At 43.3% G+C, this 23,464-nt stretch overlaps 1 protein-coding gene across 1 annotated transcript; it reads left to right on the forward strand.

Annotated features, from left to right (window-relative positions):
- The first annotated feature begins 2,185 nt into the window (after positions 1 to 2,185).
- LOC139407607 (Src homology 2 domain containing transforming protein D, b) lies at positions 2,186 to 23,363 on the forward strand. The gene is made up of 7 exons (XM_071151433.1): positions 2,186 to 2,393; positions 3,239 to 3,620; positions 5,241 to 5,391; positions 7,628 to 7,852; positions 14,457 to 14,628; positions 20,128 to 20,247; positions 22,393 to 23,363. Exons 2-7 carry the CDS (start codon positions 3,285 to 3,287, stop codon positions 22,577 to 22,579), a joined length of 1,191 nt encoding a protein of 396 aa, XP_071007534.1. The 5' UTR covers positions 2,186 to 2,393; positions 3,239 to 3,284; the 3' UTR covers positions 22,580 to 23,363.
- Positions 23,364 to 23,464: the final 101 nt, after the last annotated feature.

Consider the following 23,464-nt stretch of genomic DNA (forward strand, 5'->3'; position numbering starts at 1 on the left):
TAACAGGTGTCATTATGAGAATGATGGATACATAATGACGTCTTTATGCAGTATGTTCAAATCACCAAAAGGGGGCGATAAATGCCAAGCATTAGTATTTGCTATTTTGTCACTGGTCTTCATTGATGATTGTGTTAGAAGTCTGTCCACCACATCGATTTTCATTAAACTGGATTTGATTTCAGTCTTTGGTGGAAAAAACTGTAAGATTGTTTATGCAAACACAACATCGTATCAATAAATGTGGTATTTTCTTTGTCCTCCTCTCTCTGCAGGGGGTTCTGCCTTTCCTTTTGTTTCTTGCACTACTTCACTCTTTTGTTCCCCACTGTCCCTCCTTCCTGGCATACCAGTCTGGAAGAAGTCATTTGGGGAGTATTGCGGGGGAGGAGAGGGGGAGTTGTACCGATGGTGGTGAGGGCTGCTGTTCAGCTATGACCTCATCCTCTCTTTCTCCCGTGGAGGGAGTGAGATCATGGCTGTCGTAAAGAGGCATTAATGGTGTCTTAACTGGCCCAGACAGTACTGGATCACCCACCTAATTGCTGAAATCCAATTGGCTCCTTAACAACCGTGTGCCCAGGATAAATGGACATTTGTGGAAGTATGAAGCACACTCTGCCTAGATGACAAATGTGCAATCCATTTTAACATAAATTATGTTTTCTCTTAGTGTGCATACCAATTATGTGGTTTTCTTTGCAGATGTTGCATCACCATGCTTTTGCATAGGTGGGCATTTCTTGGAGAGTATGGCAGGCAGCACCTCATGTCTTCCATTTGCTGGCTCAATATGTGTGTGTCAGTCTTTGCTGAGGATGACAGTTTGTGGGTGTAGGTGTTAATTATTGTGCAGAGGAAATCCTTCATCCTCTTTTACAAATTGTCCCACCTAATTTACATAATTTTGAGTGGCATAGCCTAACTTGTTATTAAGCCATACTAATCAGCAAAAGAGTGTTGGAATGAGGAACATCTGAGAGGAAAAAAGAGTAAACTTTGCAATTATGCAAAGCTTTTAGTCTCTTTTGATCAGTTTTCAATTGTTATTCAACCAGAACAAGCATTTCATTAATCTGGTCAAGTGTCTGAAATTCATAGCAGCAGGAAGTAGTTTTGGGGTATATAACTGGTCCCTAATATAGGACTAGTAAAGGCCCAGGGCACTACTTTTGTGAAAAATGTTAACTAAATGTACTTGAGTTTTTACCAGCATTTGTAACTTGAGTCTGATAATTATCTGTACTAAACAGTTCATCTGATAATTCTTGTGGAAAATAAAAATAGTTGCTTGATATATGTTTTCCAGTTTCTTGAAATACTTTTTTCTATGTGAAAACTGAAATGGTCTATTAATTCCTTTTAAGTAGACACTCTTATCCCAAGCATACATATTCATACTGGTCCCCTGTGGGAATTGAACCCACAACCCTAGCATTGCAAGTGTCATGCACTACCAACTGAGCCACATCATATCATCACAACCCACTTGATGTCTCTATGTACTCAATGACCAGCCTATGTACAATACATTTACATTAAGTTGTTTGTAAGGATGATTTTTTAATACTGCACAAAAAGTGTCTGTTTTCTATGTTATTTGTTCAAGATAAATATTGAATTTGATGTGGATGTTTTGTGCAAAACTTTGCACATTTTGATGTAAATGTTTAAGGACAAGGTTTTGTTCTTTCTGAAACCATTAGAATGTCAATCTCAGAGAAAGGGACAGGGCAACAACTCTGAAAAGCAGAGACACTGATTTTTTTTTTTTTGCCCATGCTACAGAAGTCTATAATCGATCTGCTAATACTAGTAAAGGCCCAGTACACTACTTTTGTGAAAAAAAAATATTTTTCTAAAAATAATGTTATAATTATTTATTTATATATTATTATTTCTTCAGATGGTGCTGCTCACCCCTACTTCCGTGGCTATGCTGAAGTTCGTTTTTTTTCTTCCTTTAATTTGTATGGCTACCACATAGAATCGTGTATTTTTTATGTTTATTTTTTTTCTTCTATTTAAGCAATTACTCAGACGATATGGGATTAGTGGTCTGTGCTGAATGTTTCAATGATAAATCGGCTGATTTTTAAAGGGATAATCAGTTGGGACTCGTGGGTTGATATCCTCCCCTTTAATCGCGTGGTTTCTCTCGTAGGTTTTGCTCTCACTTGCGATCAGTCGTTTCCTTCTATCGGAACTCTACTGTGCTTCTCCACGCTCGCACCTGAGCTGACTGTAGTTGTTTTACTTTCTCTATTTACAGTAACGGACAAAAGCTATCAAAATAGGAAGACATTCCACGTTTGCCTTTATTACGATCAAAATGAAGAAACGTGGAATAAAGCGCTCGAATACTGAGTGGTAGAAGAAGCCAAGGACCGAAGGTTTGTGTCTCAGCGCAATGCACTGTCAGTAGAAAAGCAGGAATTTTGTGAAACGCTTGTTTTAAAAGCTGCAGAATTTACATGGAAGTAAAAATATAGATTGCAGTGTATAAATTGTAGTTTGTTTCAATTTTATCGTTGTTGATGGTCAAGTAATGCACAGATCACAGGACTAAAACGAAAGGAAACTATGATTACAGTGGAAGGTTTTGACCTAGATGTTTTTAGCCTATAATAAACTTTGATGAAGTATAATTGCCTTCAATGTGTGTTAAGGCGTTACCTGTATTATTGATTTCATGATAGTGGTAATGCAGTAGGCTAATACAGTCGTATTTTGTTGTAAAATATAATTGTGATGTAACATTAGTTATTTCATTTGGTGATGATTGCCTGCTGTTTTGAAGCAGGTTTATTTTTATGATATATTACTGACAGTATCAGTGAAGTAAATCAGACTTTCTTACCTGGGCTTTAAATGTAATTGCTCTTCTCGGGCAAAGTCCAGCTTTATTGTTTCTCTGAGCTGACATTTATAGTAAATAAAGTCCAGCTGTAGTCAGAAATAGTTTTTTTTCTTTCTTTCTTTTTTTACGCTGTTGCACAGTGGCCCCTGGACCAATGGATAAGTGTCCACGTTTGCAGTGATAGGATTATCATAGAATTTAAGGCTATCCTAGTAGTCCTGCATTATAAATGGGAGAAGTGATGTTAGTGTTTTACATAACTTCAGGACAGACCATGTCAATCCACTGTCTGTTGTCTATTTAGTCTGAGGTCTAGAATCAGTTCACCCAAGGGCATGTAAGTAGTTTAACCTGAATCATCATATTTTTCCACAACAGCAACCTGTCTTTAAACCCATCAAGTGTCTGCGGGAGCAGAGGTCAAATGGCAAAGTGGCTCAAAGACTATCTGAGTTTTGGGAGCAGGAGGATGCCTCCTCAACCACCCAAACCAGACTACACAGAGAGTGAGATTCTGAAAGCCTATCGGGCTCAGAAGAACCTAGACTTTGAGGACCCGTACGAGAACTCTGAGAACCGGGACAGAAACGACTCTGGGTCATCAGACTCTTCCCTTGCTGCCTTTGGTTCTCCTCTGAAGTCCGCCAGCCTGGATATGAAGGTTGTATCTCCCAAACACCGCCTCATCAAGGTGGACTCACAGGAGCTGGGGCGAACTAAGATTTTACTGAGTGCCCTCTCCTTAGAGGAACAAGAGCCTGTAAGTAATTTATCCTGTTCTACATTAACATTCATTACCATTACAAAGACCCCTCCGCTTATTGATTAAACCCATAAGCAAGTGACTTGTAATGTGAGTCAGAAGTATGCAATGTTTCAATACATCACGCCATATTTGAAGTGGCCCATAACATGGCTGGCCTAGATGGCAAATGGAAGGAAGTGTTATTGATGGGCTGGATGGCTCATTGAGTGGGGCGTCACAGTCCCCTGAGTTTATGTCCAGCCATAAATAATAAATGGCGTTTGGTTTAGCAAGCTGAGAGAGACCCCCATGTGAACACATGGTGAAGGAAGCCATGCAGGCGCTTGGCTATTGGACGGTATGCTGCCACACTTGTGTTGCCATCAGGCTCACAGTCCCACCCTGGATGAGTACAGTATGTGTTGGCAGGAGAACACACAGGCACAGCTGCAAGGGTCAGGGATGCTCAGGATTTCATAGAGAGATAGAAAGGGAGAGTGAAAGTTTGCCTATGTAGAAAGGCAGCGAATGCACATTTAATTCAGTTTAAAAAATCAGCTCACACATCATGACTAAGATAATGATTTATCATTTGAAAAGCCACAAGTGCACAGCTCCTAACAGTACATTGAAGGACTGAGGGAAAGTAGAGTCGATACAGACTCTGTATGCGTGCTCTGGCTGCTCTCATTAATGTCTCAGTGTAGAATTCTGGTGTGTGAGAACATCTATACCCTCATTAACATTTCAGATTCATTCCTGGTCGTTCGATAACCTGTTACTGAATCAACAAGGGAACGTATATGGTTTGTGTCTGCGTGTCTAACAGGGGTTTGTTGACTGACTTGGTTGTCTGATTGTGTGTGACCATATGGCTGCCTTTGTAGTTGTCAGTGTGCCAGCTGACTACTATTCCTTCCTGTGTGCAGCATGTATGGGCTATTCCACACCAGGACAGCCTGAATTGTTTTGTTGTTATCAAATCAAACTTTATTTGTCACATGTGCCGAATACAACAAGTGTAGACCTTACCGTGAAATGCTTACTGACAAGCCCTTAACCAACAGTGCAGTTCAAGAAGGGTTAAGAAAATATTTACTAAATAAACCAAAGTAACACAATAACATAACATTAACGTGGCTATATACATGGGGTACCGGTACCGAGTCGGTTAGAGGTCATACATGTAGGTAGGGGTGAATTGACTATGCATAGATAATAAACAGTGAGTAGCAGCAGTGCACAAAACAAATGGAGGGAGGGGGTCAATGTCAGATTGTTCTGGCAATTTTCACATAGAAGCTTCAATGGGAGATACCCAAAATATTTTCTGCCTTTCCTGGCATGGAATCGTCCTATGGAGGAACAAATGCTCTCCTCAAATAAACCCCCTCTGTATTCTCTATCTCTGTCACACAAAATAACAATTCTATCAGTTTCTGACATACTCATTCCATGTTGCTTTCAGATGTCAACTAATTCATTTTATAGAAAAATTGGCAACATGTAGAAAAATTGGAAGTCTATTTTTGGACAATGAAAATATTTTAGAATTCTGGTGTCAGTGGTCTGTAGTTGAGACTGTATGAATGGTGTAGTGCACTGTGTCTTTATGTGTGTGTCTCTGTATCCCAGGTAGTTCCATCAGCCCCAGCAGTAGGGGACACAGATTACTCTGATCCGTTTGATGCTCACCCAAACCCCTGGCCAGAGCCTGATCTGGGACAAGTTCCCTGTGAGAACAACGGCTACATGGAGCCTTACGAGGCCCAACGTGTCATCACAGGCGAGTCTCAGGGTTTTGGATGTATTTACGTCATTTTTTAGAACATTGTTATACATACTGCAGACCAGACGACAGGTAGGCTGATAACAGGTAGGTCACACATAATTAAAAAGTATATATTATGTAATTACATTCCTATTGTACATCCCTAGCTCATTGCCAGATCTGTTTGTGCTTTAGCCAACTCCTCTGACTTTGGTTGTCATGCCTTAGATAGAACAGTTGGCTAGAGCCTAGAGTACAAACAGATCTGCTGACTAGGCTACATCCCCTTCCAGCAGAAACGGTTTTCCCCATCTCAGACAGTTCTTTCAGTCTGACTCACTCAGCTCTCACACAGCCTTTCACCACCCCTTACGAATGTCTCTATCCAACTGTGCCCTTTCCCTCTCGCTATTCTTCCATCCTTCAGATCTATCGTTTCTCATTTGGCTTTTCTGTAGTAACATCTCTTATTCCCCGACCACTGTCTGTCAGGCTTGTGTAGCGAAGCGTCTCTCCAATCAGAGTGGTGGTTTCTCCCCTTGCTGCCCTCGGGGGAGTCTGGGTAGCTTTTTAGTCCATCTGAGAGTTAGTGAGTATGTGTTTGACTGTTGTCTTTGCTGGCTTCATTCAGGTCATAAGTAGTTCATAGTCACAGGGTTAGGACGAAAGGGCTTCTAGTCTTTCAGTTTGTTAGATACACAATGGAGTCTGAGCCAGTCAACCAAGGACTGGTGTGGTGTGTCTGTGGCCGCTCATTAAAAAACATGGTGGAACAGAGAACCAGGAGTCTGAGACTGAATATCTCTCGGATTCTCAAATAGAATTACTATTATAATCCCAGAGACGGATTATTACTGACCATAGCCGTAGCACTCGTACTCTTAAACTGATTGAAAATGGCAGATTTGGACATTGATGAATGCCTAAATTGGAACATTAACATGAATTCAGAGCTCTGGCACTGCGCTTCACATCGCTGAACAGGCGACAAGAAGTTGCCCCATCCCTCTTGCTAATTGAGCAACTTTTGCATGTTTTTTGTTGTCTGAATGAGGGAAATGTTAAGTGTCCAGAGTTTTTTTCACATTTTGTAATAAACAAATGTGGCAAAAGAACAGTAAATGTAAAATGCACAAAATCAACATTGTAATTTTTGGATTCAGGTGAACAGTTGCTACCATGGCCATGTATATCCTTTTCATACCTCTTCTGTAAGAAATGTTTAAATTTAACCCTATCCATATAGGCTAATTTCCACGAGTGTAGAGGGTTAAATTATACAAATATTGGCAGATGTCATCCCAATGTATCTTTGATCTGGTTCTGTCACGTTTTTTAAAGTTTAGTAGAACTCAGTTTCTATTCTCTATCACCCACTGGTCTGCCATCCATCTGCATACCGTAATAGATTCCTCATCCCCCCCACCATCATGTTTCCATCCATTTCTCATTTCCAACCCTGCCTGTTTTTATCTCCCTCCCCTAATCTCCTCCATCTCCTCTCGGCGCCCTGACACAGGTACAGCAGTATGCCACGACACTGAGCCTGCCTCTGTCACAGTGACTTAACATCAAGCCAACCCAGCCCTCCTTTCCTCACCTCCTCCTCCCACCTCAGGGTCTGTCCCCAGGGCCTCCTCTGTCGCCATGGAGACAACAGGGGCACCCAATGGCAGTGTGTCCTCTGAAGGTTAAAGTTAGCCCGTTCTGTTTTTCACCAACCAACCCTCCCATTTAGCTCCAGCACTCTTTCCCTCATACATAACTGCACCTCCATAGCCAGGCTGGTGGTGGAGACAAAAGATCCTTCCACTTTCCTCACACCCAATATGTGATATGCCAGTGTTGAGCTTCTCAGCCCACATCAATGAGACAACCACTGATTGCTGACGCTCATCGATACGCCTGTTGTTTCAGAAGTCTGTCTTCAGATGTTTTGTTATTTCAATAATCTATGACTACATAGCTCAAGGTCACATGTAACTCTCTGAAGGTTGATTTTTATAGAACATGCTACACGCTGAGAAATCTGATGAAAATGCTAATGAGAGTGGCTGTTGTGAGATGCGGTAACTGGATTGCTGCTGTGACTGTGAAGAGAAGGGACTGCTGTTTGTTCTGCTCCACAGCTGCGGGTCCAGCCCAGGGCTTCGTTAAGCCTCCAGCAGGCTGCACAAAAATAATACAAATACAAATAGTTGCATGCTCTTTTCCTTTTAAATAAGGCAAATGTTTGTGTTCTCTCTACCAGAGTTGCAGCGTGGCCCTGGGGCAGCCCTTGCACGGGGCGAGGTGCAGCTCTACGACACCCCCTACGAGGATGAACGCGGGCGGCCGTTGGGGGTGGGGCTGGGGTACGGAGACCTCCTGGAGGAGGGCAGGGAGAGCCGGCTGCCGCAGGATGACGAGCGGCCAGCAGATGAATACGATCAGCCCTGGGAGTGGAAGAAAGACAACATCTCTAAAGCCTTCGCAGGTACAGACTAACTTCAGTCTCCTCCTCAGCAACATGCCCACCAATCTCACACGTTTACTATTACACTCACAACCACACTTTTACACTCAATTACCAGTATTTCACTTGTTTGTCTCACCATACTACACACGTTGAATGACCACTCTCACTCCAGCCACAATGCCCTCCCTTGAATGAATGACCACTCTCACTCCAGCCACAATGCCCTCCCTTGAATGAATGACCACTCTCACTCCAGCCACAATGCCCTCCCTTGAATGAATGACCACTCTCATTCCATCCACAATGCCCTCCCTTGAATGAATGACCACTCTCACTCCAGCCACAATGCCCTCCCTTGAATGAATGACCACTATCACTCCAGCCACAATGGCCTCCCTTGAATGAATGACCACTCTCACTTCAGCCACAATGCCCTCCCTTGAATGAATGACCACTCTCACTCCAGCCACAATGCCCTCCCTTGAATGAATGACCACTATCACTCCAGCCACAATGCCCTCCCTTGAATGAGTGACCACTCTCACTCCAGCCACAATGCCCTCCCTTGAATGAATGACCACTCTCACTCCAGCCACAATGCCCTCCCTTGAATGAATGACCACTCTCACTCCAGCCACAATGCCCTCCTTTGAATGAATGACCACTCTCACTCCATTGCACACACATGTTGAATGATCCCACTCAGACTACATGCCTATTGAAGACGAGGCTTTTTAAATTTTATTTTAGAAAATATATTTTGGGGTATTTTCATGTTTTATTGCCAGATACAGGTTAGACACGTAGAGGGGGAGACTGATGAGGGATAAAGCTAAGAGAGTGAGTGGCGGAACGGGGGATCAAACTGCTGTCTTCCAATGGGGCGGCAGGTAGCCTAGTGGTTAGAGCGTTGGGCCAGTAACCGAAAGGATGCTGGATCAAATCCCGGGGCTGACAAGGTAAAAATCTGTCGTTCTGAGCAAGGCACTGTTCCCCGGGCGCCAAAGACGTGGATGTCGATTATGGCAGCCTCCCCCGCACCACACTGATTCAGAGGGTTTGGGTTAAATGCAGAAGACACATTTCAGTTGAATGCATTCAGTTGTACAACTGACTAGGTATCCCCCCTTCCCACTACCACTATACTACCCCCGGCACACAATGAGTTGTCTGTGTCAGAGAGACCTACATCTTAACAATACAAGGTACAAAGTGTTTTTATGTTGTGAAGCCCTGTCTCTATCTGGTGTGTATGAGAGTGACAGATGGCGGTGGGCAGTAGATCAGTGTACGATACGGCAGAGCCTACTTAAATGAGCTGCATCTCAGAGTCCGGAGGTCAAGGTGGCAGGAGACTAAATCAACACGCTCGCTTTCACTCCCCTTTATTTCATGCTCTCCTTCTCCTCCCCCTCTCTTCTCAGTTAATTACATGCTCACGTTTGCATGACTGATCCAGTGCTAATAAGCCGGTGGTCAGCAGAACTGCTACAGCAGCCCACCACACACACACACACACACACACATCACATTAGCTCCCAGGCAAAGAAACACTGTAATTCTAGCGTTGACGGAAAGGATTATGTTGGTCGGGTGAGTGACCCTCTCAGAAGATTTTAAGGGCTAGAACCCAGAACTGTCTGCCAAATGTGCACTCTTGGACAGGATCTATTACAACACCAATTAGAAAAAGGTAGCAGATGTGGGTAAAAACCTCCGCTCCTGATTTTCTGGCACCTGTTTTTCTACCTACAGTCAGTCAGCTACGTGTCACCCGGCCTGTGTGAACAGATTGGGGTGAAAAACAGAAGCACTAATGTATTTCCATTCTTACATTTAATCCATATTCCCAGTCAGATCGCAGGCTTTGCTAGGTCAGGTTGGTATGGCAGCACTAAAAGGGGGGGGGGGGGGGGGGGGGGGGTGTACCAAGGTGGTTATGGCAGATTTGATGTGAGCTCAGTGGATGTTTGTGGAACCCTTGCAAGGGGGGGGCATTGTGACAGGGTGCAATCAGTCACCTGCTGACAACCTCTCATTTACAGGGCTGTCCCTGCTGTCCTCTCTCCCTACTGAGGTGACACACACAGGCAGCCTGATAACGTAGGGGGATGGGTGGGCATCACGATCTGCCAACAGTGCCTCAGCACTCACCCCGCCCCCCTCCCCACACACAAATCACACACACTACTGTCAGTAGGCCTGATTATCACCAGTCACCTCAGTCGGGTGAGAACAGGATGCTCCTAATTAAATATATATTTAGAGAGGGCTTTTTGCATAGTTGCACAATTACGATAATCAGGAAGTTAAATGTTGTGCATATCCTCTTGCCAGTGGGACTTACAGTATTTACTGTGGAGTCCAGTCCAGCTCAGGCGGTTGAGATCAGTGTTAGTGTGAGTTGGTAGTCAATTGCGTTACACCAGTAGTGAGAGAGCCCGCGGCTAACAGTCCAGTAAGTTTTAATTAGTATACCGCAAAGCTGTCACAAGCACCTAGCTACCCCCTCATCCAGCCACCATTAATTTATGGGAGTCATCGAACATTCAACAGTGAGGGAGGGATAAATAGCCCTGCAGCCATGCAACACCAATTAGTGAGCTAATGAAATGGACAGATTCATTACTCCACACAAAATACCCTGTCTAATGAGTAAATGAGTGGTGTTAGGTTCACGGTGTCTTTGATTTATGAGCTGTTCGTATCTGATCTCTATCTGGTCTCCCTCCACGTGTAAGGCCTTAAAGCTAGACTCAGCGAAATGACGTTGCCATGAGCATCACCGGAGATATTGAGATGAGTGAGATGCAAGACTTCACTCTCTCACAGTCACACACAGTATCTGCACATGTGCACGGGTTCGCTTCACGTTGTTAGTGCGTAGTAGCCAAGGTACCAAAACAGCAGAGAAGTTGGGCCTCACGCTTTAACGCTCTTAGTTGTTGCGGAAATTGATACACTATGTTGTTTACTTTCTGCATCTACATCATATCGCAGAGTAAACCTTTGCACCATCTTCATACCATCTTTTACAGATATGGAATATTAGATCGGTTTATACTGAAAGTCTACAAAGACACGTGTGTGTTTCCTTGACTGTGTGTGAAGCTGCAAGAATGAGATTTCCATCACTGTGACCAGTGTGTCCCTGGTATGTTAGCTCACTCTAAGCAGGCCCTGGGGGTCCCGACTGGCTTCTCCATCAATTTACAGGATGTGTCGTGAAGATGCTCTCCCATCCATCCCTGGCTCTCTCTCCCTCCTTCACTCCCTCGCTCGATGTGAAGCGTTACTGACGTTAATGAAAAGACATGTCCTCCGCGATCCCGGCTCGCTCCCTCAAGTAAGCTGGATGGGAGGCAGAGCGAGAGGGGAGGAGGGGAGGAGAGAATCAGTGAATGGAGAGATAATGTCCCACTTAGAGGGGAGAATGAGTGGGGGAGAGAGGGAGGTGGATAGAGAGTGGGGTGCGGGAAGGCACCAGAATATACAATCCCTAGAAAAATGGAGAGAGCGGAGAAAGAGGAAAATGAGGAATAGAAAGTCTTGACTTGAAATACAACATAACACACAAAGCAGCACCTATTTTTGCAGTTCTGTCCATGAATTCCAAATGCCATGCATATTCATCTTGTATATGCCTCAGTGTGAATTCATGGCTTGTGAATCCATGCATGTTTCACACTCATGTAGGGTGTTAATTGGCTGTCATTAGTAGAGAGCAGTTGTGCCCAGCAGAAGGCCTTTGTTGGCACAGAGAACATGGGGAGCTGGGCATGTTACAAAGCTGATGTCTTCATAATTGTGTTTAATGAAGAGATACGGCAGGATTTATCCAATGCTTATGTCGCTTGATTCCAGGATATGTATTTATGATCATGCTAAATAAAAAGTATTTTTATATTTACCCAGCTTTTTAGCTTGTTGTGGCATTTTCTTCCAGACTGAAAGAGTAAAATGGATTGAAAATGTGTTTTGTTAAGATACTAAAATGCCTTTTTCATGGTTCAATCCACTCAAATTGTTTGCATGTGGAATGATTACTATGATTGTGATTCAGCCAAGCCATTAATTAGTGAGTTGCTTTCACCTGTTGCCAACCACACCAATGGACCCACTTCAGTATGAGGTTTTCTGGCTGCATTCACGCAGGCAGCCCAATTCTGATACTTTTTGACCAATCACATCAGATCTTTTCCTGAGACGATCTGATTGGTCAAAAGACTAATTAGTGTGTCTAAATGCAGCCGTTTTTGTGTATGCTTAGTGGCCTGTTCAGGTTTTTGTACTATAATCCTGAATATTCTATTGTCGTGAAATTTCAATCTGCCTGCTAGTCCTCTCTCAGAACATTATGTTGTCACAGTGTCTTATATCACAAGAAAGACCTTTGAGCAAATGGGCTCCCCAGCCTGTGTGACAGAGCCACCAGTTAGTAGTAAATGGTGCCCAGATGTGCCTTCTGTTTGAGTGACCTCTCTGTGTGTGTGTGTGTGTGTGTGTGTGTGTGTGTGTGTGTGTGTGTGTGTGTGTGCGTGCACCAGACCAGCAGAGGGTCACGTCCTGCCCTTTGTCACGGTGATGAGTGCTGACATCGTCAGGAGGAGGTAAAAGTGATGTCATGAGGGCGTTACAAATGGTTCATTCAGGTTTGATGTTACACTGCAGACAGGTCACACTGAAACACAGATGGACCAAACAGCTTCCTCAGAAATTCAAACATTTATACTTGGCACTTGTGTGCTACATATCGCAGCAACTTTGGAATCACAACTTATGAACAGAATGCACACATGCTCTCATACTAGTGCAACTGGTTCATAAGCACGTGGTGGTATTATACTGTACTGCACTGAATGTCCTTTGTGTTGAATGCTGTCTGGTACTCCCCCCAAACAGGGCAGGAATTCTGTTGGAATTTCCCCATTAACCATGACACACAAAGCTTAACTCTGTCCTCTTAAAAAATATAATTACAAAAATGTCCACACACTCTGAAGTGCGATTCTCTTCACCGAGTTCACTCCCCTCATCCTTACATTCTAACCCGCCCTCATTTTTGTTTGCTCTGAGCCTGTGTTTCTTTACCCCACACTCTCCCCTTAGTCCTTTTTTCTCTGTTTGGAGCGAGAGAGAGGTGGGGATGGGAGGCAGCCAGGAGAGGAAGTGTGGTTGGGGGGAGGTGAGGGGGGCAGTGGGTGGAGGTCACACTTTAATCATGGCTTCTGCAGGGCTGGGGGGGGGGGGGGGGGGGGTGCTCTCCAGATGGGGCCATTGTACTGCACCATGCATCAATAATTCACAGAGAGCCAGAGAAAGTGGCGGAGTGTGTCTGCCTGCTCAATAATTAAGCGGAGGGAGGGATGAGGGAGAGCGGGATGTATGTACAGCAGCAATGGGGTCTCTCTCCTAATGTCCCGTTCAGCTGCCCTTTGATGTCACACACCCAGGGGGTCTTTGGTTTTGTCAGATCATTAAGATGTCAGCCCCCTTTCCCCTTCATTTGTTTTGTAATCCTGTTTCACTGTGTGTGTGGTGTGTAGCACAGGCATGGAGGATTCTGTGTGAGCTTGTGTGTGTGTTTCTGCCATTGAGGCTGCAGTAATGTGTTGCGTGGTTACTTGCCACGGTTTGTAATTGGGCTAATTTGGTCAGCCCCTACCTCACTGTGCGCCCTGTCCCTGACACACAGTCCACCTCATTGTCAACCGGACATGCCGCATCTACTACGCTCCCTTCCGTTCTCTTCACTCCTTTTTTTTTTAATATTTTTTTTATACTTATTTTCACCAAGACTTTCACATTCTCTATATTATTGTCATTTCACACCCTTCTCCATATATATATTATCTTCCTCTCTGCCTGGCTGCCTGTAGAGATGTCAGAACTGGCTGAGCTTTCCTGGCCCCCTCCAGTGGGGCAGCAGCTGGAGGAGGAGCTCCCAACCCCCCTCAGAGAGCAAGGTGACCTCTCAACCTCTCATCCAGGACAACAAGACTTCCCCCAACCCCCTCCCTGACCCCCTATGACCCCCCCCCAGCCTGAACCCCCAGTGTCCTGCATCTGCCCTGCCTGCTTTCTGTATGATGTTAACTAACACACATCACTGGGTCAAGTGACCTAACAACCCACCACTAGGTTTGGCAACACGTAGGCTAATGTAGATGCTGGTGGTAACACACAGCGATTGGTCTCATAAAGCATTTGGGTCATGATGAGCTTTTGCCAGTTGCCACACATTGCGCTCTCGCTCTCTCCCTCTACACAGCACTGCAGCCCCTCGGGGCTCGCTCCCCACCACTACCCATAAGCTCCCTGTGCTATATGGCCCTCTCATGCCTTGTCGCATTAGGTCACCCTGGAGCATCTCCCAGTCCCAGCCAGCCACTGGATGATGATAAAGTTGCACCCAGTCAGATCTGTACTACCAGCTCTCTTCTCCTTTGTGGACCCCTTTCAGTAGAAACACTGTCTGTCCTCTATCCTATGGCATGCCGAACCCTTTGCCCTCTGCACCAACAACCGCATCTCTATTTTTACCAGGCCTGACTCACTCTCATTCTTTCTGGCTCCTCCCCCTCTCTTTTAATATGTATCCTCCCCCTCTGTCTCTGTACAGTACAGTTTGATGGTGCCGAGTGGGACCGGTCCTCGTCCCCCACGGAGCGCCTTCGTCCTCCCAGGTCCAGTCCCCTGGCAGGAGGGGGTATGAAGTTCCGGATGCCCTGCTCTGACCCCCACAACATGATTGGGGAGAGAGTAGACCCCACCCTGCCCCTGGAGAAACAAGTGTACGTACTGTACTCTTCTTTTGTAATGACAATTTATTGTGTACTTTGCTATCTCTGGTTTGGGTTTTATTTCTCTGTGTATACAGTAAAACTGAACGCATGATAGTAGAATGTAAAATATGGTTGTTTTATACATATCATTAGAATAAAGTGTGTTTCTCCATATATGAATGAACAGGTCTACTAATCAATCACGTGTACACAATGCCGTAGGCATAAAGTGAGCCCAGTGTGAGTGGGTAGTCCATTACTCTTCCTGGTGGTCTCTTAAGGGTTGTTACAGGATCCACTAGAGAGCCCCACTCATCTCTGGGTTTGAGTGAGCATGGTCTGGTCTCCGTGTGACCCCCTGCGCCATCTGCCCTTAGTTAGTAAACCGTGACGAATGGAGATAATGATTGTTTAAAGTGAGAAGGAACAGATTGTTAAAACACATTTGATGACAGAGCAAACGCATTCCAGCAATGGTGACAATAAAATATTTGCACATCACTTTATTAACACATCTGTGTAGCCTGCATCATGAAAATAATATCCCGTAATTTGCCCTTCACTTCCATTAGTATTTCACAATGCACTGAGCTGCTGGTCTCCTTCCATCCTTTCCATTAGTTTTTTTTCAAGTGCTAACAAGCATCGGTCAATACTGAAGGCACTCTTTCAAAACTCTTCACACAGTCTGCATTACCAACATGCATCTTGGCCAAACAGTTCATCTCACCTCCAAAACTCACTCAAACCACCAAAACACTTCATACATGTCTCAAAATAAGCTTGTTGGACCATAACACTGGCAACAGTTCTCACTCAGAAAGCATACATTGTCACTCATAACACACTGACCTAAAAAACACTAACAACAGGGAGCCTTACATAAATTATTAACTTTTCTCTTTGAAGTTTGAATGACTTTTCACATAAATCAGTATTTCATTATAGAATAAGAGTGACACCTTTTCACTTTATTGACTGTACTACAGTTTATGTAACAAGAATGAATCAGAAATGCAGCAATTTGCTTCAATAGACTTTCTTTTTTTGATTTCTTTGCATATACTAGTTTACTTGTGAAAAATAAAAAGTTGAAACAAAAAACAAATTCCAGGGCTGCAAAAATAATTACAAACAAAAAACATGTATAATCACTCATACTGTACATTACTGTGAGGGGTCTAGTTCTCATCAACATGTATAGTATAATCACTCATACTGTACATTACTGTGAGGGGTCTAGTTCTCATCAACATGTATAGTATAATCACTCATACTGTACATTACTGTGAGGGGTCTAGTTCTCATCAACATGTATAGTATAATCACTCATACTGTACATTACTGTGAGGGGTCTAGTTCTCATCAACATGTATAGTATAATCACTCATACTGTACATTACTGTGAGGGGTCTAGTTCTCATCAACATGTATAGTATAATCACTCATACTGTACATTACTGTGAGGGGTCAACATGTATAGTCATCTGTACATTACTGTGAGGGGTCTAGTTCTCATCAACATGTATAGTATAATCACTCATACTGTACATTACTGTGAGGGGTCTAGTTCTCATCAACATGTATAGTATAATCACTCATACTGTACATTACTGTGAGGGGTCTAGTTCTCATCAACATGTATAGTATAATCACTCATACTGTACATTACTGTGAGGGGTCTAGTTCTCATCAACATGTATAGTATAATCACTCATACTGTACATTACTGTGAGGGGTCTAGTTCTCATCAACATGTATAGTATAATCACTCATACTGTACATTACTGTGAGGGGTCTAGTTCTCATCAACATGTATAGTATAATCACTCATACTGTACATTACTCATGTATATCAACATGTATAGTATAATCACTCATACTGTACATTACTGTGAGGGGTCTAGTTCTCATCAACATGTATAGTATAATCACTCATACTGTACATTACTGTGAGGGGTCTAGTTCTCATCAACATGTATAGTATAATCACTCATACTGTACATTACTGTGAGGGGTCTAGTTCTCATCAACATGTATAGTATAATCACTCATACTGTACATTACTGTGAGGGGTCTAGTTCTCATCAACATGTATAGTATAATCACTCATACTGTACATTACTGTGAGGGGTCTAGTTCTCATCAACATGTATAGTATAATCACTCATACTGTACATTACTGTGTGAGGGGTCTAGTTCTCATCAACATGTATAGTATAATCACTCATACTGTACATTACTGTGAGGGGTCTAGTTCTCATCAACATGTATAGTATAATCACTCATACTGTACATTACTGTGAGGGGTCTAGTTCTCATCAACATGTATAGTATAATCACTCATACTGTACATTACTGTGAGGGGTTCTCATCAACATGTATAGTATAATCACTCACTGTACATTACATGTATATGTATAATCACTCATACTGTACAGTACTGTGAGGGGTCTAGTTCTCATCAACATGTATAGTATAATCACTCATACTGTACATTACTGTGAGGGGTCTAGTTCTCATCAACATGTATAGTATAATCACTCATACTGTACAGTACTGTGAGGGGTCTAGTTCTCATCAACATGTATAGTATAATCACTCATACTGTACATTACTGTGAGGGGTCTAGTTCTCATCAACATGTATAGTATAATCACTCATACTGTACAGTACTGTGAGGGGTCTAGTTCTCATCAACATGTATAGTATAATCACTCATACTGTACATTACTGTGAGGGGTCTAGTTCTCATCAACATGTATAGTATAATCACTCATACTGTACAGTACTGTGAGGGGTCTAGTTCTCATCAACATGTATAGTATAATCACTCATACTGTACATTACTGTGAGGGGTCTAGTTCTCATCAACATGTATAGTATAATCACTCATACTGTACATTACTGTGAGGGGTCTAGTTCTCATCAACATGTATAGTATAATCACTCATACTGTACATTACTGTGAGGGGTCTAGTTCTCATCAACATGTATAGTATAATCACTCATACTGTACATTACTGTGAGGGGTCTAGTTCTCATCAACATGTATAGTATAATCACTCATACTGTACATTACTGTGAGGGGTCTAGTTCTCATCAACATGTATAGTATAATCACTCATACTGTACATTACTGTGAGGGGTCTAGTTCTCATCAACATGTATAGTATAATCACTCATACTGTACATTACTGTGAGGGGTCTAGTTCTCATCAACATGTATAGTATAATCACTCATACTGTACATTACTGTGAGGGTTCTAGTTCTCCCTCTCCTGCATTTGGCCACAAGTTCTCATCAACATCACATCTTATGTCTTCTCTGGTGATGCATCTTGGAAAGTATCTTCTAGAATGTCTAATCCAACCCTGTCAGTCTTCAGGAGAAGTGTCTCCACACCCTGTCAGTCTTCAGGAGAAGTGTCTCCACACCCTGTCAGTCTTCAGGAGAAGTGTCTCCACACCCTGTCAGTCTTCAGGAGAAGTGTCTCCACACCCTGTCAGTCTTCAGGAGAAGTGTCTCCACACCCTGTCAGTCTTCAGGAGAAGTGTCTCCACACCCTGCCAGTCTTCAGGAGACGTGTCTCCACACCCTGCCAGTCTTCAGGAGAAGTGTCTCCACACCCTGCCAGTCTTCAGGAGAAGTGTCTCCACACCCTGCCAGTCTTCAGGAGAAGTGTCTCCACACCCTGCCAGTCTTCAGGAGACGTGTCTCCACACCCTGCCAGTCTTCAGGAGAAGTGTCTCCACACACTGGCAGTCTTCAGGAGAAGTGTCTCCACACCCCGCATTCATGGCATCCAGTAAGGACATCTGGTCATGTGGATGGTGGTCATAAAACTTCCACCTCCACGCAGAGAAAAACTCCTCTATGGGGTTTAGGAAGGGGGAGTATGGAGGCAGGAATAGTACTGACATCCTGGGATGTGCAGCAAACCAGTCGGTGACTGCAACAGAGTGGTGCAATGCCACATTATCCCACACGACAACGAAGGTAGGGGAGTTTCTTGCCCCTCTCTCCTCCGCTGGCACAAGTCGACTATACAGTTCATCAAGAAAATAAATGAGCCTCTGTATTGTAGGGGCCAATGAGTGGTTTGTGTAACAGCAAACCATAATTGGACAGTGCTGCACACATTGTGATGTTAGCTCCTCTCTGGCCTGGGAAATCCACGGTTGCTCTCTATCCTGGGACATCCACGGTTGCTCTCTGTCCAATCACATTTCTTCCCCTGCAGCGTGTTTTTGCCAGGTTGAATCCAGCTTCATCCACAAAGATGAATGTACTTGCAGTTTGCCTGGATTCCATCTCCATTACTCTCTAAAATACAGTAAATGCACAGTTTTATAGTACTTTACATAATGCAGAGCTGTGTATGTACCCTGTTTGGTTATTGAACAGACATCTTACCTGGACATATTGATACCAGAGTTCTTTCAGACGTTCACCGTTTCTCTCAAAGTATACAGTGTAAAACTGCGTCATCCTTATCTTATGTTTCTCTAGGACTCTGGCAACTGTCATTGTGCTGACCGTATTCACATTCCCAAAAGTGAAATTGTCTGCCAGCACTCTGTCCCAAATTTCCCACAGTTTTATTGCATTGTTGCCAATTGCCATGTCAACAATGGCAATTTCCTGCGCATCTGATAATATTCTGCCTCTCCCTCCTGTGGGAGGCAACCTTTTGGATCCTACTGATAAACACAAAACAATCAATATATTTTAAAATGTCAGTACAAAATGTGAACGTATTGTAATATGTAGTTCAATTATCATTGAAGGATGCACATCTCACCTGTCGTTTTGCCGGAAAATGTGTACTATTGATGCAACTGTTGAATGCTGCAGATTTGGTTGCACCCTTAAACTGGCCTCTCACAAAGAGATACCGTGGTTTACAACATGGTCAATAATTGTGGCCCTTATCTCATCAGAGACCACCGCTATTGGTCTTCCTCTCCTTTGTCCTCCATGCATTCTCCCTGCCACTCTTCTTTCCCCACCAACCTGTCTTCCTTGATCCATGTTTCCAAACTAAATCATTCTAAAGCCGTCCTCTTTTGTCTGTTAGGTAATGAGACTAAAGACAGGACACTTGGGTAGGCTTTCAGCTGTGTTTGGAATTATAAAATATTCTGCCGAGATTTCCTGTATGTTTCAATCTGGTTACTGCAGAAATGCACTACATTTGCCATCATTCTGTTTTGAACAGGTATATAACAGTTTTGGAAACTGTGTGTTAGCATTTGAAAACATGTGCTGCAAATATATAGTTTTGCAGGTGGTGGAGTATGAATGAGAAAAGAGTTCATGGATTTCGGAGAATGTGGTCATTGAATGCATTTTGTGTGAAAGCAATGAAAAATGATTCACAGTTTGGTCCACATACACTTCTGTTTCGCTGACTGTGGGAAGAGTTTTGACAATGTGACTTCAGTTTTGACCAATGCATGTAAGCAAATTGAAAAAAACGAATGTCCCTGTGGTATGTTTGTCAGGTGGTACCACGGGGCCCTATCACGTTCAGAGGCGGAGTCTCTTCTGACCCTGTGTAAGGAGTGTAGCTACCTGGTGAGGAACAGCCAGACCAGCCGCAACGACTACTCCCTCTCACTACGGTATGACGCTCAACATAATCACACCATTGATGTTTACATTTCAACGGCAACATCAAATCACTGCTAATGCACTTAAATACAGATTGATATGAGTCACATGGTGCAACAAGTACAGTAGGTTAGACTAATTATTGAATCATCCTCAGATGGACTACTGTAGTAATCTGTTGAATGTTTTTCTGCTGTGTGTTCAGGATACTTGCTGCCATCTCCACTGATCTTTTATCTCACTGTATGTAGGCCTCAATCTGTCTCTCTTCCTCTCCTCCTTCCCCTACTCCTCTCTCTTCTCCTCCCTCACATCCACCGAAGATCATTGACACACTGATTTTCCTCTCAATACTCTTTCAAGCTGCATACTGCATATCTGGACAAATCTCTTCTCTCTAATTACTAGCTTGATCCATAACCTTTTTTCCATCACTGTCCCCCTGTCCTCCCTCCCTTCCTCTGTCCCTCCCCACGGTCCTTCTTCTCTCTCTCTCTCTATCTATCTCTGAGAGGTAATCAGGCAGGGAGAGCACACTCCAGCTCTCACATCAGCCACTCTCACATCAGCCGCTCTCACTTCAGTAATGAATATGAATCACCTTCGGTGGGCCACACACAGGTGCACGTGAGTGAGTGGACACGTACACTCACACTCTCTCACACACAGATGTTAACAGTGGAAACGCACAGGATGGCATTGTGTGAAGCGACAAAGCGACAGTATGTGGTCTCACAATAGGAGGTACCAGGGGTCTATGAAAAGAAGTGGTTTGATCTTTTCTCTGAATGGTTGTGAGGGAGACAGAGGTAGTTAAAGGGAGATAACCAGTAGAGCAGGGTTCCTCAACTGGTGCCCCCCACTCCCGCAATTTTTGGAATCTGTCCCCTAGTATTTGCACACGTAATAGAGAGACACGTGATTGTATACAAACCTAAGCAAAGTTTGAAATTGTGTTTTAGTCAAATAAATATTGTGGTCAATTTGCAGTCTACAAATGATTTCTAATTATGTTCCAGCCACCCGACCATTCGCTCCAAAAATTGGCCCACTGTTGAATCTAGTTGATGATACCTGGTGCAGAGAGTAAGTCGGCTTGGAAACAGACTGACAGACAGCCCAGCGTCACACCAATATGAATATAGATCAGACAAACCATGTCTCTTCAAGAGAGATTTTACTCAGTGACCTGTGGCTATTTAATAAAAAACATACCTTTCATTCCTTGATGTGCACTAAAGTACATTAAGGTTGAACCAAAAGATTACATGCAACAAATATGAAATGAAAAAAGAAATCATTATGTGAAATTGAATGAAACAATGTTTGTTGATGCTAATATGATGTACAATATTCCATTATGTTTCTATATGATAACAATAGCGTAATATATTTAATATGTCATATACTATTTTTTAAGTTTCACTAATTAATTCTAATTAACTGAATCATTATGACACACCCCTCACTATTGTCATTGGTTGCACTAATTGCACTATTTGTCTACATAACCTGGTTCAAGTATTCATGACATTACCCTGAGGAGGGCACAGTGATACTGAAACGTTGGGTAAATACCCATTAAATTGCTGGAGTGTGCAGCTTTCTTTATTTTGATAGTTTACACTAAAGTACACACACAAAATAGCGCTAGCAGTTTAGCGATGCTGGTTCTGTTGTTGTTGTGAAGAACAACAGACTTCCCTGGTCTTTAATGTTGATTTTGCTAACTGTAATAATGACTAAATGTAGCTCCCCAATTAGAGCCCTTGTCTTTCCCTCTGCTTCTGTAATTAGACATCCATCATGATGGGCTGGTTGCTCTTAAAGGGGAGGTGCAGCTCTGCTCTACTGCTAGTACTGTATCGCCCCCCCCCTCCCCCCTCCGTCATACCCTTCATCTTCTTTGTCTTTCTTTTTTGTCTTTTCTCTCACATGCCATTACATCACTCATTTATACTGTATCACTCCCCCATTCCCTCTCTGCTTTCTAGTCATACATTATGATATGGTGTTAAATCTTGGTGAGAAATACCTCATAAAATGCCAGAAATATGTAGGCTGTATTTCAGCCCTGTCCCTTCCACTGTGTCATTATGTGATATGATGTGGTCCATGATTCTTCCGTGCTCTGCCTGCGCTGTCTTCTCTCTCAGGAGCTGCCATGGCTTCATGCACATGAAGTTCAGCCAGTGTAAGGATGGGAAGTACGTCCTTGGGCAGAACAGCCTGCCATTCGACACCATCCCAGAGGTCATCCACTTCTACACCACACACAAGCTACCAATCAGAGGAGCTGAACACTTGTCTCTGCTCTTCCCCGTGCTCGTACAGACCCTCTGATTGGCAGGGACTCTGTTCCTGGTATCCTGGGTCACATTGTGATTGGACACTGACTTTAGATTGGGTAAATCCCTTCGTTATTCAAGTCAATCAAGCCGCCAGTGCTCTAGATGGACTGGACTATTTTGTTGAGGATTCAGCATCTGCTGGCTTGTCAGTACAGTACCTTCACAGACCTTCTTGTTTCTATGATGCCAACTCTCTCTGATTTGGGAACATATTCACATAAATGCAATACCTGGACTATACCGGCGCCTTCGGTACCTGGGATGCTATCTGGATTACCTGTTGCAGAATGAGCCTCTCACTGAGCTAGTATTGCTCCACTGGTTGACAGTCAAGGAAAACTTGGTTGTACTCACACAAACACACCTCTGTTGATTTGATACTTTCTGTACTGTTGAGTAAATCTTATCATGTTGACAAATTGGAAGTCAAAGCCGCATCACTGTATGGCTGTTGTAGCAGCAGCTGTAGAGCTGTGTCTAATTGTACTACTGTTTCCATGTGTTTGTCATAATGATCTGTATGTCTGGACACCTTCACTGCCTGGTTGCAGTGCTCTGTAGTTGACCAGCACCCTTTTCAGTAGAGAGCCAAAGGTTTATATGGCCACATAACAATGATAATGGGTGTTATGTTTTAATGATCATTCTTATTACCTGGATATTTATACTGTAATCAGTATGATTTCTCTTATATATGATTATGGAAAGGACATGTTTTCTCATTTATCTGCTTGTGTTCAAACATTTCACCTGTGGTAAAAACAATAAATAGTTTCTTAAAGAGCCGTGTCTGCTTTGTGTATGATGTGGAAAGATGAGTATCACAGTTTCTGATTCTGTAGATTTGTCCCTGGTGTTATCCAAAGCCATATAGAGA

Source organism: Oncorhynchus clarkii, chromosome 4 (genome assembly GCF_045791955.1).
Source record: "Oncorhynchus clarkii lewisi isolate Uvic-CL-2024 chromosome 4, UVic_Ocla_1.0, whole genome shotgun sequence".
Lineage (NCBI taxonomy): Eukaryota > Metazoa > Chordata > Actinopteri > Salmoniformes > Salmonidae > Oncorhynchus > Oncorhynchus clarkii.

Bases quoted from the DNA above. Each gene is read 5' to 3' on its own strand.
- LOC139407607 (XM_071151433.1), top strand. From the start codon at position 3,285: ATGGCAAAGTGGCTCAAAGACTATCTGAGTTTTGGGAGCAGGAGGATG. The intron at 5,392-7,627 runs GCGAGTCTCAGG...TCTCTCTACCAG, and splicing joins GGCCCAACGTGTCATCACAG to AGTTGCAGCGTGGCCCTGGG. The intron at 7,853-14,456 runs GTACAGACTAAC...GTCTCTGTACAG, and splicing joins CATCTCTAAAGCCTTCGCAG to TACAGTTTGATGGTGCCGAG.